Genomic DNA, 13,331 nt, shown 5'->3' on the forward strand with positions numbered 1-13,331 from the left:
AAAAAAAAAAAAAAAAAGGCTACAGGATAAGGTGTAGTGTTACATAATAAGTAGAAGGTGCATAACTACAATTACTATTACTGAGTACATAATCTCCAGTACAGTCTTCACTAAAGCAAAACTCACTACATAGTTAATACCTTGTGTTATTGAAGATAGTACAAAATCAAACCTTATCACATTCATGTAGGTAATTCATTCCAACAATCAACTTTCTTGCTTACCTTTCTTACACTCCAAAGCAGTAATTTTAAGGTTCCAACATTTTTTTTTTTCTTCCTTGTTCTCTATCTTAAGTAGTCTTAGCAAATTCTTCCCTGTCATCATCATCATCATCATTTATGTCAAACTCTGTGTATAAAAGACTAATGAAAATGTCTGCTGCAACCCTTATGTTCTCTTATTAATTTCCTGCTCTCCATTTTAATTAACAGTACCAAATTCAACCATATTATTACTTGTGTCAAACTGGATGATGAAAATGTCTCCCAAGGCCAACATGCAATAATTTCTGGTTCCAACAAATAAAAATCTTGCCTAAATGTCTTTGTTGCTGTTGTTGTTGTCGTCATCTTTGTAATCCAAAATATTCTCAATTACCGATTCAAACAAATTACACTCGACTAACTCTCTCTCAATTTTCATGACTTTCTTTTCAGTCATTTTCAATCCGTACTTTCTTTCTCTGCATCTCGACTAGCCATAGCAAATCTGACTTATTAATTCCCACGTCACACTCTCTACAAGCAAACAGGGTTCACTACTTTGGCCAAAATTTCCTGCACATCACTTTCAAAAGCATTTTCTTTTCCTTTCTTTTCTCTCTCTCCACACCACTTCAATAACTTTTTCTTTCTTTCCTTTCTCTCTCCATGTTAATTGGCCACAGCAAACCCGACCCTGTTATTGCCCAGGTCAAACTCAGTGTAGAAGCGGCCGATGAAGATGTCACCCAGGATCCAGATGGGCCCCATGGGTGGTGGCACATCCAGCCCTATGAACCCGGACAGGCATGTTGTTTGTCCGAACTGGCTCACCTGAAAAACAAGCAAAATATATACAATACGGCTATGTAGGGTGCATGGAGAATGAGAAACTGACTAGGAGAGTGTATCTGAGTGAGGTGGAGTAGCAATAACTTCAGTCCAATCAACCCAGACAGGCACATCACTTGTCCGAACTGGCTCACCTGAAAAAAACAAACAAAATAAATAAAGCACAGCTATGTAGGGTGTGTGGAGAATGAGAGACTGACTAGGAGAGGTGGAGGAGTGGCAATAACTTCAGTCCAATCAACCCAGACAGGCAGGTCACTTGTCCAATTTGGCTCACCTGAAAATGAAAAAATACATACAACACAACCAATACAGAAAGAGAGACTGACTAGGAGTGCATGTGACTGAGCTGGAAGGAAAGAGCGGGAGGGAGACAGCAGAAAAAAAAGACTGACTAGGAGAGTGTATGTGGAGGGCACGGAGAATGAGAGACTGACTAGAAGAGTGTAAGGCAGAGGGGTCACCATACTTCCACAGCAATGACCCTCATCCATGCATAACTGGCTCAAACTGGCTCACCTGCAAAGAACAATGATATGGATACTACCGTACTCATCATCATCATCATTAGTCCTTGTCATCATCATCATCAATCATCATCGCTTCTTTCCCCAAGGATGAGAAGAGGCAGTGCCCATAAAGCAAGATATTACACATTACAAGAGCTACCATCATCATCATCATCATCCAGACCTCTTTCTCCAACCTCAGGATGGACTGAGGCAGGGTCCATAAGGTAAGAATCCAAACAGAAGGAAAATTAACCAAGTTCATCAAATTACAAAACATACATACTAGAGGGATGGAGTGGAGAGGTATATGAGAGAGGGGGGTGTGAGCTTGGGGAAGGGCAGTGAAATGGCAGGGGACAGGACGACATGGAGGTGATTTGTTTGTGGCCATTTCATACGGGATTAAGGCGTCAGGCGATAGATAGATATAAACATACTGCACTCACCGTATAAAAGCAATCCTTTCCAGTGAGTGTTAAGGCCTTTCCACTGAGAACAAAGGAGATGGTGGGCAGATCTGGGAGAGACACATGACAACGCAAGAGCTAAGAGATACAAGACGGAGACAACAGAGAGACAGCGGGGCAGTAACGTACTCACCCGAAGAATGTAGTCCTTGCCAGTGAGTGTGAAGGGCTTTCCATTGAGAACAAAGGAGATGGTGGGCAGATGTGGAATCATGTTGCAGTCCACTGACCACTCTCCACCCATGATAGGCTTGGCTCCAATCTGAAAATATTATATATACTTTACTACAGACATCCTCCTCCTCCTCCTCCTCCTCCTCCTCCTCCTCCTCAAGACCTCCTTTCCCACTCAAGTGCAGAGTGAGGAGTAGCAATGTCCAGACAGTACAAACTTGCCCAATCTAAATAGGTCACATTTCCATTCACTCATCATTCAAGCCCCCGGAATCCTGGCTCTACCAGATACGCCAAAAACATTTACCACATTCTGCAGCTTCACATAAACGTATCCGATTGAGTCAATCCGGACGCTGCCATGCTCACAAGGGGTGCCAAAATCCCTGATCATGCACTTCTCACAACATTCATCCAGCCAGCTCGATCTCGTCAGTTGCCTCGCCTCACTACAGACAAGGCTAAGAATAACAAATGAAATAAATTACCACCCTACACTCTTGTTTATATGGGGAAAATGGAATTGGATGATGAATGGATGCATGGAATAAACTCCCCATGACTGGCTGGGCTCCATTTGATACTGTAATACTTTGATACCAACAAAAATAAGGATACAAAAAGAATACACACACTACTAAAACTCTCCCCTATGATGGCCTTGGCAACATGGAAAATATAAGATTAGTAGTACATGAGCAAGTTGAGGAGAGACGGTGGACAGAATGGAGAATTAGAGACTGACTAGGAGAGAAAAAAAAAAAAGAGAGAGAGAGATGGGGGTGGGGGAGACCAAGGATGAGATGAAAGTATGAGGTGGAAAGGTATACAAATAATGATAGTGAAACCTGGAGAGAGGGCAGTGTGATGGTGGTGTAGAAGGTGACATGAAGGTGGCTGATTTGTGGTGATCCCCTACAGGATTAAAGTATGGATAAACTTGCCCCCGTGACACACCAGGCCCCAGTCTGATAATAAACCATACATGCAAAAAAAAAAAATGGACCCTCTCAAAGAATGTCCATATTGAGGCCAGCCAGGGTACAACTGATGTGTTCTGTGCATTATATTTACCTTTTGTTTAGGAGCTGAAACCCAAACAAGTTACCTGCAGGTGGTATATAGGAACTAGGTACGTCACTCAACTGATGGGGTTATGCGTAAAGCCTTTAAGTTTTACCTTGTTCTTCATCTGTGTTTTCTCTGAATGCTCTGCAATGAGATTACTGCTACTACTAATTCTACTACTACAGCTATTACTGGTGGTGGTGGTGGCAACCATCATCCACTCACATGATACAGTGCTGCTTACTTCTTCGTTGATCATTCATTTTCTGTCTGTCCTCCTCCCTTCCTATTTCTCCCATCCATCTTCTCAGTTTTTATTGCCAGTACTCCTTTCCACTTTCCGTGGCTCTACTCTGTGTGACAAAACTAGCTGTGTTCTGCAGCCCAGGATGCCCTCTACAATGCTAAGTGGTAACCATATAACTGAATTAACAATGTGATGTGGAGCCTACTATGGTGCCCCTGTTAACTGGGTGGAGATGCAAATGCAGCGTCCAACCAGGAACCACACCTCCACACTCCTTCCCACACCTCATTGTGGTGAGCCACTATTCACATGGGAACATGGGTTCACTGCACAAGATGGCCATACAAGGGGTGGTTGCTTGCCTGTGGTTGATGGGTCTGCTCAGACAGACAGATTGGTCTACTGCTACTGCTACTGCTACTACTACTACTACTACTACTACTACTACTGCTGTTACTACTGCTACTACTACTATTACAATATTGCTATTACCACTACTACTACTACTATTACCACTACTGCTACTACCACCACCTGCACTGGTACTAAAGCTACCAGTAGTACTTACCTTCTTGTTAATCTGTCGTGCCTCCTCAGAGGGTGCAGCGATGAGTGAGGTGCCGGTGTCAGCAATGGCCTCACAGCCACCCTGGCAAAATGGCACTGTCCTGCCATTCATCTGCATACTGGAAAAAGATATACACTTGGTTTATATCACCTATCTGTCTACACACACACACACACACACACACACACACACACACACACACACACACACACTATTTTTATTTATCAGGCCACCATCAGACAATAATAATCAGTTAAAAGCAAATATCTTTTACTTCCATACTTTCAAATAAAATTCTCTTGCTGTATCCAAAATACACTAAAAAGAAAAAAAAAGACCATCAGATGAATGTAAAGGCAGCTGGGCTACAAGGCCACTGCATCATCCACATCACCACTACCTTCCCTGTACATCACCCAAGGTAGTCATTTATCCTACCACGCCACACCACGTGGATGCACAGCAGTCTACCGGCACCAGCTGACCCCAACACAGTGTGAACCCAGGTGCTAACACTCCACCGGCTTTGTATGTCCCCAGCAATACTAACAACACAACCTTTCAAGTTTATTTCCTGGCTTCTCACAATTTACAGTTCACTGGTGATTGGGAGGAGGGGGGGGGGAGGCAAACATCATCCGCTCACATTATACACTGCTGTCTTTAGGTGACTGTACAGAGTGACGCAATGCAGCAACCATCCAAGTACCAAACCTCCACACTCTTCCCTGAGCCTCAATATGGTGAGGCATTGTCCACCACAAAGGAACATCAGTTCACTGCACTGGACAATTGTGAAGGGATGGTTGCTTGCCTGCAGTTGACGGGTCTGCTTGGCCAGACAGACAGATTACTCTGCAACTACTACAGTACCAGTGGTAAGGAAAATAATATGATACAGGTCTTAGGAACAGAACCTTGACTTACGGTACAATTAGAACTTCCTGTTAATGCTGATAAAAAGATACTGTGCTGGTACATCCTGAATAATGGGAAATATCAACCTGTCTAACATTTTCTTACGGCTTCTATCCTTGCTAAACCATTGTGATATTTTCATCTTCTGCCATCCAGGGTGGGTTGTGGCTGTGTAGTAATAATTTAATCCACCCATACATCCACAGCAGTCTGGGGCTAGGTTACTCTGTCCACACGTTCAAAACAAGGGTAACCAAACTCACCTGCTCCTTAGTGGCATTATGTGGCCAAAAAACATCAGTCTTCTATCTATCTATTGCCAGACGCCTAAATCCCGTAAGGGGTGCCCACAAACAAATCGCCTCCATGTTGCCATGTCCCCCGCCATTTACTTCAATCTTCCTTTTCATAAAAAACCTTTACACTTACACTCTCAACCCACTTGGAGTGCCTTAACCCACTAAACCATCAGGTGTCATATAGCTATATGGTTATCATCCACCAGAGTAAACAGTTTCCTGAATTACAGCAAATCATTTGGCTAGTCACAAAACATAGTCACTTGTAGGAAGAACACCAAGTGAGTGGATGCTGGCCATCTCAACCTATTACTTCATTCTAATTCATCCAACTATCCCTCCTTCCACTTGGCAATCCAGCATCGGCACTGCCCTACCAGGATCAAAGGCACCTTGGATGGGTCTAAACAGTTCAATCTAAACAGTCCACAGACTTATGGCAAGATTGACCATTCGCTCACGCATTATGTTAGCAATGAACCCCAACCATTCCTCAGACTTACACTCTTATAGCGCACCTGGTTAGGGTGTCTTCACCACACCACAAGGCTTATATATGCTGGCTTGCCTATATGGTTACCACCCAACATATGGCTTCCTTAATTACAGGAAACCATTTAACTTGACTCTAATAAATGATTAACAACAAGAATAATAAAGATAAAGACAAATAACAACTGTAGCAGTAATACAGTGATCTTCTTTCCTCTTCTGTCTTTCTTTCCTTCATTCTTTCCTCTTCCTTCTATCTGTGGGTGACTACACTGAGTGACAAGCCAAATGGTTTCCTGTACACCAGGAAACCATTTACTGTACTGGGTGGTAACCATATAACCAAATTATGGCGCCTGGTGGTTTAGTGGGTAATTAAGGTGGTCCAATCGGATTGAGTCTGTGAAGGTTTATATCCAGGGGATGGTTGGGGTTTATTGCTCATGTAATGCCACCCAGGGATGAGTGAGGTTGGTCATTCTCATCTTAAATGTCAGAACCAACTTGCCTAGCCCCGGGCTCCTACGCTCCTCATGGGGCAACGCAGGATTGGATGATGGATGGAAAATAAAAATAATAATAATAATAATAATAGTAATAATAATAATAATAATAATAATAATAGTAATAATAATGATAATAAACTGTAACACTACACTCACCCATCCATCTTAAACTGCCAGTATGCCTGCCTGTCCACGGGTATGTAGGTGAAGTTGCCGGTGTACTTAGCAGGATCAGACCCTCCCAGGATCAACTCACCACCCTCGGCAGCTGTGGGGTCCCTGAAAAACATACATCATCAGCATCTCAATCACCATCATCATCATTCTCAACCACCATACAGGCAAGTCCTGGTTAAAAAGCAATCACTTTACGAGAATTTGCTAATACAAGGTCTTGAAAGCTGCACCACCGCCTGTTTAACGAGCAGGTAAAATCCCCCAAATCCCAACTCACGAGAATCGAGATGAGGGTGGCACCACAGCTGTCCATTTTCTACTGCTGTTTTTTGTATTTCCTGTGTATTAACCCTTTATCCCTGCTTAATACTGTCTGTCACAGGTGTTGGTGGTCAGTGGAGGTTACTTGGCTGGTTGTTCAACCCATCCCTATTTTACCTATACAGTAATTTATGTTAGTCTGCTTATATTAATGCTGTTTGTATATTTCAGGTTTATTACCCTCTTGTATTAACCCCTTATTCCACCATAAAATTATTAGAAAGTCAGTTTTGGTGGTTTGGGGGGAGCATGCTCAGAGGCCTTGCTCCCTAACCCAAGTTTTCCCATAAGTTCTTCGCTTCGTTTAACGAGAATTTGGCTAAAAGCAAAATCCTTGCTGCCAATTAGCTCGTAAGATTGGGACCCGCCTGTATTCATCACCATCATTATCATGCACCATGTTAATCATCATCATCCACCACACACATCATTATCATCATCATCCACCACAGTCATCACCATCATCATCATTAATGTTACCACTGTTGACATCATCATCACCAATGTCACCATCATCATCACCCGTTCACTATTATCATCACCACCACTGTTATCATCACCATCATTGTCATCATCACCACAACCACCTTTATTGTCATCATCATCATCACCACTGTTGTCATCATCCACCACTGTCACCATCACCATCACCACCACCATCATCATCATCACTGAAAAACTTACACATCAAGCACACAAATGATCTGTAAACACTTTTGACAGAGCAACTCCATGCTAGAGGGTGTCCCATGAATGTGAGTGTGATGGAGAGGGGGAAAGGGGAGTCCAAGGATAAGATGCATAGATGGGCTGGAGAGAATGGATAATGAGAGACTGACTAGGAGAGTATGTGAATGTAGGGGATAGAGGGGAGGAGGGACTGAGGATGAGATGCAGGCATAGGGTGGAGGTACGTGAGAGAAGAAGGTGAGTTGGTGAGAGGCTATGCAAAGGGCAGAGGACATGGTGACATGGAGGAAACTTATTTGTGGCCACCCCTTACAGGATTAAGGTGTTGTTAGAGACAGACAGACTGACAGATAGACAGACCAGCCTACAGACATATATAAACAGACAGACATAGGTTGGACAGATGGATACAGGATGCAGCAGCCCCTTTGTACCCCACCTGTTAAGATAGAAGCTGAACACAGGCGCTGGTACGAGTCTCTGATCCATCATGTTGTAGAATATGGGCCTGACGCCATCCACGGCAATGCGGTCATATGCCATACCCAGGATGCCGTCAAACTTGGCTGCCACAAACGTCAGGCCCGGCTCACTCAGCGCCTCAGCAAATGTCTGATCCTTCACTGCCAGCGTCCCAATCTGGAAAATATCAGTCATAAGATACTGCACCAATAAGATTCCAGGGGCTTGAATGGTGAGTAAATGAGTGTGAGGCCCACTCTTCATTATACTATTTTCTTCAGCATCTCAGGAAATGTCTGATCCTTCACTGCCAATGTGCAGTCTGAAAATCCATCAACTAATGACTCTTTGCTCTCAATGAATCCCCATACTGAGGCAGGCCTTGGTACAGTTGACATCTTCTATCTATGGACTGGAAGTTGAAACAATTGCCCAAACCAGCGACAATTTCCCAACAGCTGATGTAAAGTTTGGGGATAAGGAAATGTTTATGTATAATACGATATTTTAAGTGTAATGATTTCTGTGGTTTATGCTTTACAGTAACGGCACTGCTGCTTCACTGTAGAATTCACAGCACTGTATATACAAAAATATGCCACAGCTGCTTAGCACATAAATCATGGGGAAAATCTGCCATGTCCTTGGTAAGTACATGCACACACACACACACACACACACACACACACACACACACACACACACACACACACAAAATCTCAAATTATTTTTTTTTTTTTAAATCTCAAATTATTATTTTTTTTTACTATGGTTAATAAAGGAAGTGATGAAGTATATGTGCAGCAGTTCCTGGATTAGTGTGTGCCAGCTTACCCACCACAATGTTCTATCCATCCATCCATCATCCAATCCTACGTTGCCCCATGAGGAGCGTTAGGAGCCCGGGGCTAGGCAGTTGGTCCTGACATTTAAGATGAGAGTGACCAATCTCACTCATCCCCGAGTGGCATTACATGAGCAATAAACCCCAACCACCCCTTGGATATAAACCTTCACCAGCTCAATCCGACTGAAGCACAATAATTACCCACTAAACCACCAGGTGCCATAATTTGGTTATATGGTTACCACCCAGCATAGTAAATGGTTTCCTGGTGTACAGGAAACCATTTGGCTTGTCACTCAGTGTCATCACCCACAGGCAGAAGGAAGAGGAAAGAATGAAGGAATGAAAGACAGAAGAGGGAGTGTAAAGGTACCCGTAGGCAGAAGGACGAGGAAAGAATGAAGGAAAGATAAAGTTTAATATTTTCAGCAACAGAGTAGTTTTTTGTATTTATACCAAAGACTACTTATGGATACGTGATGGAATGCACATTGAAATATAAGTATGCAAAGTTACTCGTCAATAACCACAACAGTTTAGCCATGCTCGGCAAAACAGTAAAACAAGTGTGGGTAACCACATTTATAGCCTTCCTTTATATAATGTTGCAGTCCTCAGGCTAGAAGGAAAATGTTATATCTGGTCATATTTGTACCTGTGGTCTGCACCGTGGTGGATATAACTACACAACACTACCTCTGAGGACCTGAACAAGCATAATATATGTTGTATATGATCAGTTTTATGAAAGCCGAGGATGAGATGGAGGGATGGAGTGGAGAGGTATATGAGAGAGGGGGGTGTGAGTTGGGAGCAGGGCAGTAAAATGGCGGCGGACAGGGCGACGTGGAGGCGATTTGTTTGTGGCCACCACGTACGGGAGTAAGGTGTCTGGCAATAGATAGATAGACAGACTTTATAGGCATGCTATATGTAGTTATGGGATAAATACAAATACCGTAAACTGGGGTGAATTCGGACATGGGGCGAATTCGGACATTATTGTAATAAAAAGTTATTTAAATTAATTAAAAATTAATGAATAAACGTATTAGAAATCTGTTTGTGCTCAATTCTTTGTTATTCTTTACTGTACTTTGTGTATAGAGATCTTTAATATATCATGTGGCACATACCTAATATATACTAAAAAGCAAACATATGTAAAAAGAATGAAATTCGTAACATTGGCAAACTTTCTTTGGCAGAAGTGTTGATGAATAGATGCAGGAAAGTCTTCTGTGCTCAGACATACTTTCATGAGTAGTGTAAAAGTGCAAAGTAAGTAATTGGCATTATCTTCTCAATTAATCTCATAATTGGACATTTAATGAATTTTTCAAAATTTTTATGCAAATTGGAGTCAATTCGGACATTGGGGTCAATTCGGACAGGGGGAGTATGGACGAAAAAATAACTTTTTTTACAACATACTTTTGCCTACAATTTGCCAGATGTGGATATTGTGTGTAATTGGGTTCATATGTGTCATTTACAGGTATATTTTTGAGCTGTTATGGTACTACCTGTTTAAGCAAGGACACCCAATGACTCGAACATATAAGAAAGGAACTGGTGGAGATCGAGGACCTTATCGTTGTGAAAAAGATATGGGGAAATTCCAGCAAGCCTGTGCAGACATTTCAAGTGGAAAATTAAGTGTAAGACAAGCTGCGGTTAAGTATGGATTTGCTAAAGCACTCTGAATGATGCTGTCACGAGGAAGCATCCTAAAAGCAAGGTGGACAAACTTCTCTTACTGCAGATGTTGAAGATATAATTGTTAAGCGTCTAAGAACTATTTCAGAGTGGGGATTTCCTTTTGATACTTTTGAGCTACGTATCTTCATTAAAACCTATCTAGACAGACGTGGCATAACAATTAGGAGGTTTAAAAACAATCTCCCAGGCTACGATTGGGCACGCAGTTTCCTGAAGCGTCACAAAAATGAAATTTCTCAACGCTTCTGTCAAAATGTAAAAGTGTCCCGAGCTTCAGTCACCCCTGAAATTATCAGCTCTTACTTCAAAAACCTCGAAAAGACAATGAGGGATGTACCACCCGAGAATATAATAAATTACGATGAAACTAACCTCTCGGATGACCCAGGGCGAAAGAAGGTAATTGTCCGTAGAGGATGTAAGTATCCCGAGAGGGTAATGAATTCAACCAAGGCATCCACATCAATTATGTTTGCATGCACTGCATCAGGAAATCTTTTACCCCCCTATGTAGTCTACAAGTCCAAACATCTGTACGACACCTGGACAGAAGGCGGTCCTCCAAATGCACGTTATAACAGGACTGACAGCGGCTGGTTTGATGGAACCACATTTGAAGATTGGTTCTTCAAAATTATTATCCCCTACACAAAACGACTGATGGGAAAGAAAGTTATCATTGGAGACAATCTTGCCAGCCACATAAGTGTAGCTGTTGTCTCAGCCTGTGAGGAAAATAATATAGGTTTTGTGCTTCTGCCCCCAAATTCAACAAATCTAACTCAACCTCTTGATGTCTCTGTGTTTAGACCAATGAAAGGCCACTGGAGAACCCTTCTAACTGAGTTTAAGGCAACCTCTTTAGGTAGAAAATATCCTTCACTCCCCAAAGCGGAGTTCCCAAAGCAGCTAGCAAGACTTATGGAAAGACTTCAAAAAAATATCAAGCAGAATATTCAGAGTGGATTTAGAAAGTGTGGAATTTTCCCTCTGAATGCAGAAGCAGTTTTATCTCGTGTCCCACATGCCGGCAGAGCTAGAAATGAACCACCAGAACAGTCAAATGGGTCTAGAAACACTACAGTTGGGCCTGCAGTTAACCCTCCAAGCCACCAGGATGATGCTGGTGACACCCCTTGCAGTAGTTCCACATCCAACATTTCAGCAGGGACAGCTCTTGATGAGTCTCTATTAAAACTCCTGTCCTCATTTAGGTATGGCACATCCACTTCTACACCAACCCATGGCAAGAAAAGGAAGATAACTGTTGCTCCTGGAAAAAGTGTTAAAGCTAGAAGACTTACAGGGGGTGCTGATGTTGGATCTTCAAGTGACAGTAATAACAATTCAGATCCAGATGAACCTACAACAATATCCGAGAATCTGCCATCAACTTCAAGAGCTGCCACTTCAGGAACAAGTGCTGGAAGACCTCAACAGAAGAGAAAAAAGACAGCAAAATCTAAGCAGCCTGTAAAACTTCTAGCGAAATCAACACAGAACATACCAACACAGTCATCACATATCCATGAGGAACATGAGCTAATAGAGAGAGAGCTAATATCTGAATCAACAGTAACAGAAAATGAGACAACAGAAGTGGACAGTAAAGGGGACACGGAAAGTGAGAGACAGGGAACCAGTGAAGCAGAAGAAGCGGCAGCAGATGTAACAGAGATTGCAGGATCAGCAGATGAGGAAGAAGGTGACAGAAGAGAGGAAGAGGTCCGCAAACCAAACCTTCATGAGTGGGTTATAGTACAGGTGTGTGATGAGAGGAAGAAGAAGAAAAAATATTATATGGCAGTAATCATTGCCGTCTCCCCTACCCTTAAAGTTCGCTTTTTAAAGCATGTTTCTGGGACCACAAATGTCTTTGTAAATTCAAATGTTCCTGGTGATGACAATTGTGAAATAGATGATTCTGATATTGTGATGTATGTAGATGAACCAAAACTAGACAAGAGAGAACGAATGATATTTGATGTGAATGTCAAATGTTGGCCACAGTAGAATGAGATGAGTAAGAGTTAGGGAGATAGGGGTGATAGTGGTGGAAGGAAGTGTTTGATGAGAGAGAGAGAGAGAGAGAGAGAGAGAGGGTGGAAGGGATAAGAGAGGGAGTGAGAGGGTTCAAGGGAAGGATGGATTAGAGAGAGGATGGGTTTGAAGTTTTGATAAACATTCTTTGTTAATTTCCAGGAGAACATGAATTATGATTCTTTTTATGTGCTAATACCTGTGCTCAAGGCAGAGCTGGGTGAAAAACTTGTTAGCATTTTAGTTGTGATTTTGAAAGTGCCTAGATTAATTTAAATAAGTTCCTCGTAATATGGGTCTTAAATTGCTGATATTAACATTAACTAATAAGTAAAATGTACCTTTATAATATGATAATATTGTTAAGTAAAACTTAAAACAAGCAAGAAAATGGTAAAGCCAAATAATCATGTTATTAGTCAGAAATGATTAAGTATATACAGGACTAAGGTTTGTAGCGAGATTTATATTATCTACAGGTGTTCTTTTTTATGTAAACCAAAGAAAAACTTAATGGCTGTTGTGTTCATATATCATTAGAGTCATTAGGTTATTTTGTCAGGGAGTGACATTATTTTTGTACTGGAAGGAGACCACTTTTTTAAAAGCCCCAAAATGTCCGAAATGGCCCCACATGCGGCCGAGACTAAACTGGGACCACAGGGTAGTCATCTGCATTCATTTTCTATTTATATACGAATTTATACAGTGTGTCCGAATTCACCAAGGTTTGAGTACAAATTCGGACACCCATTACTATATTTGC

The 13,331-nt window shown here is 42.0% G+C and overlaps 1 protein-coding gene across 1 annotated transcript in view; it reads right to left on the reverse strand.

The window, feature by feature from the left end:
* Positions 1–747: 747 nt before the first annotated feature.
* Positions 748–13,331, reverse strand: part of cathD (cathepsin D) — a 30,418-nt gene continuing 17,834 nt past the window's right edge. The window contains exons 5-9 of the mRNA XM_080270422.1: positions 7,934–8,133; positions 6,463–6,585; positions 4,092–4,209; positions 2,168–2,296; positions 748–1,037 (exon numbers count right to left, since the gene is read on the reverse strand). Coding sequence (XP_080126548.1) covers positions 876–1,037; positions 2,168–2,296; positions 4,092–4,209; positions 6,463–6,585; positions 7,934–8,133 — 732 coding nt within the window. The 3' untranslated portion in view covers positions 748–875. The remainder of the gene's footprint in view (positions 1,038–2,167; positions 2,297–4,091; positions 4,210–6,462; positions 6,586–7,933; positions 8,134–13,331) is intronic.

The sequence above is a fragment of the Coenobita brevimanus genome, chromosome 40 (assembly GCF_032717465.1).
Source record: "Coenobita brevimanus isolate Jiangsu-jjx chromosome 40, ASM3271746v2, whole genome shotgun sequence".
NCBI lineage: Eukaryota > Metazoa > Arthropoda > Malacostraca > Decapoda > Coenobitidae > Coenobita > Coenobita brevimanus.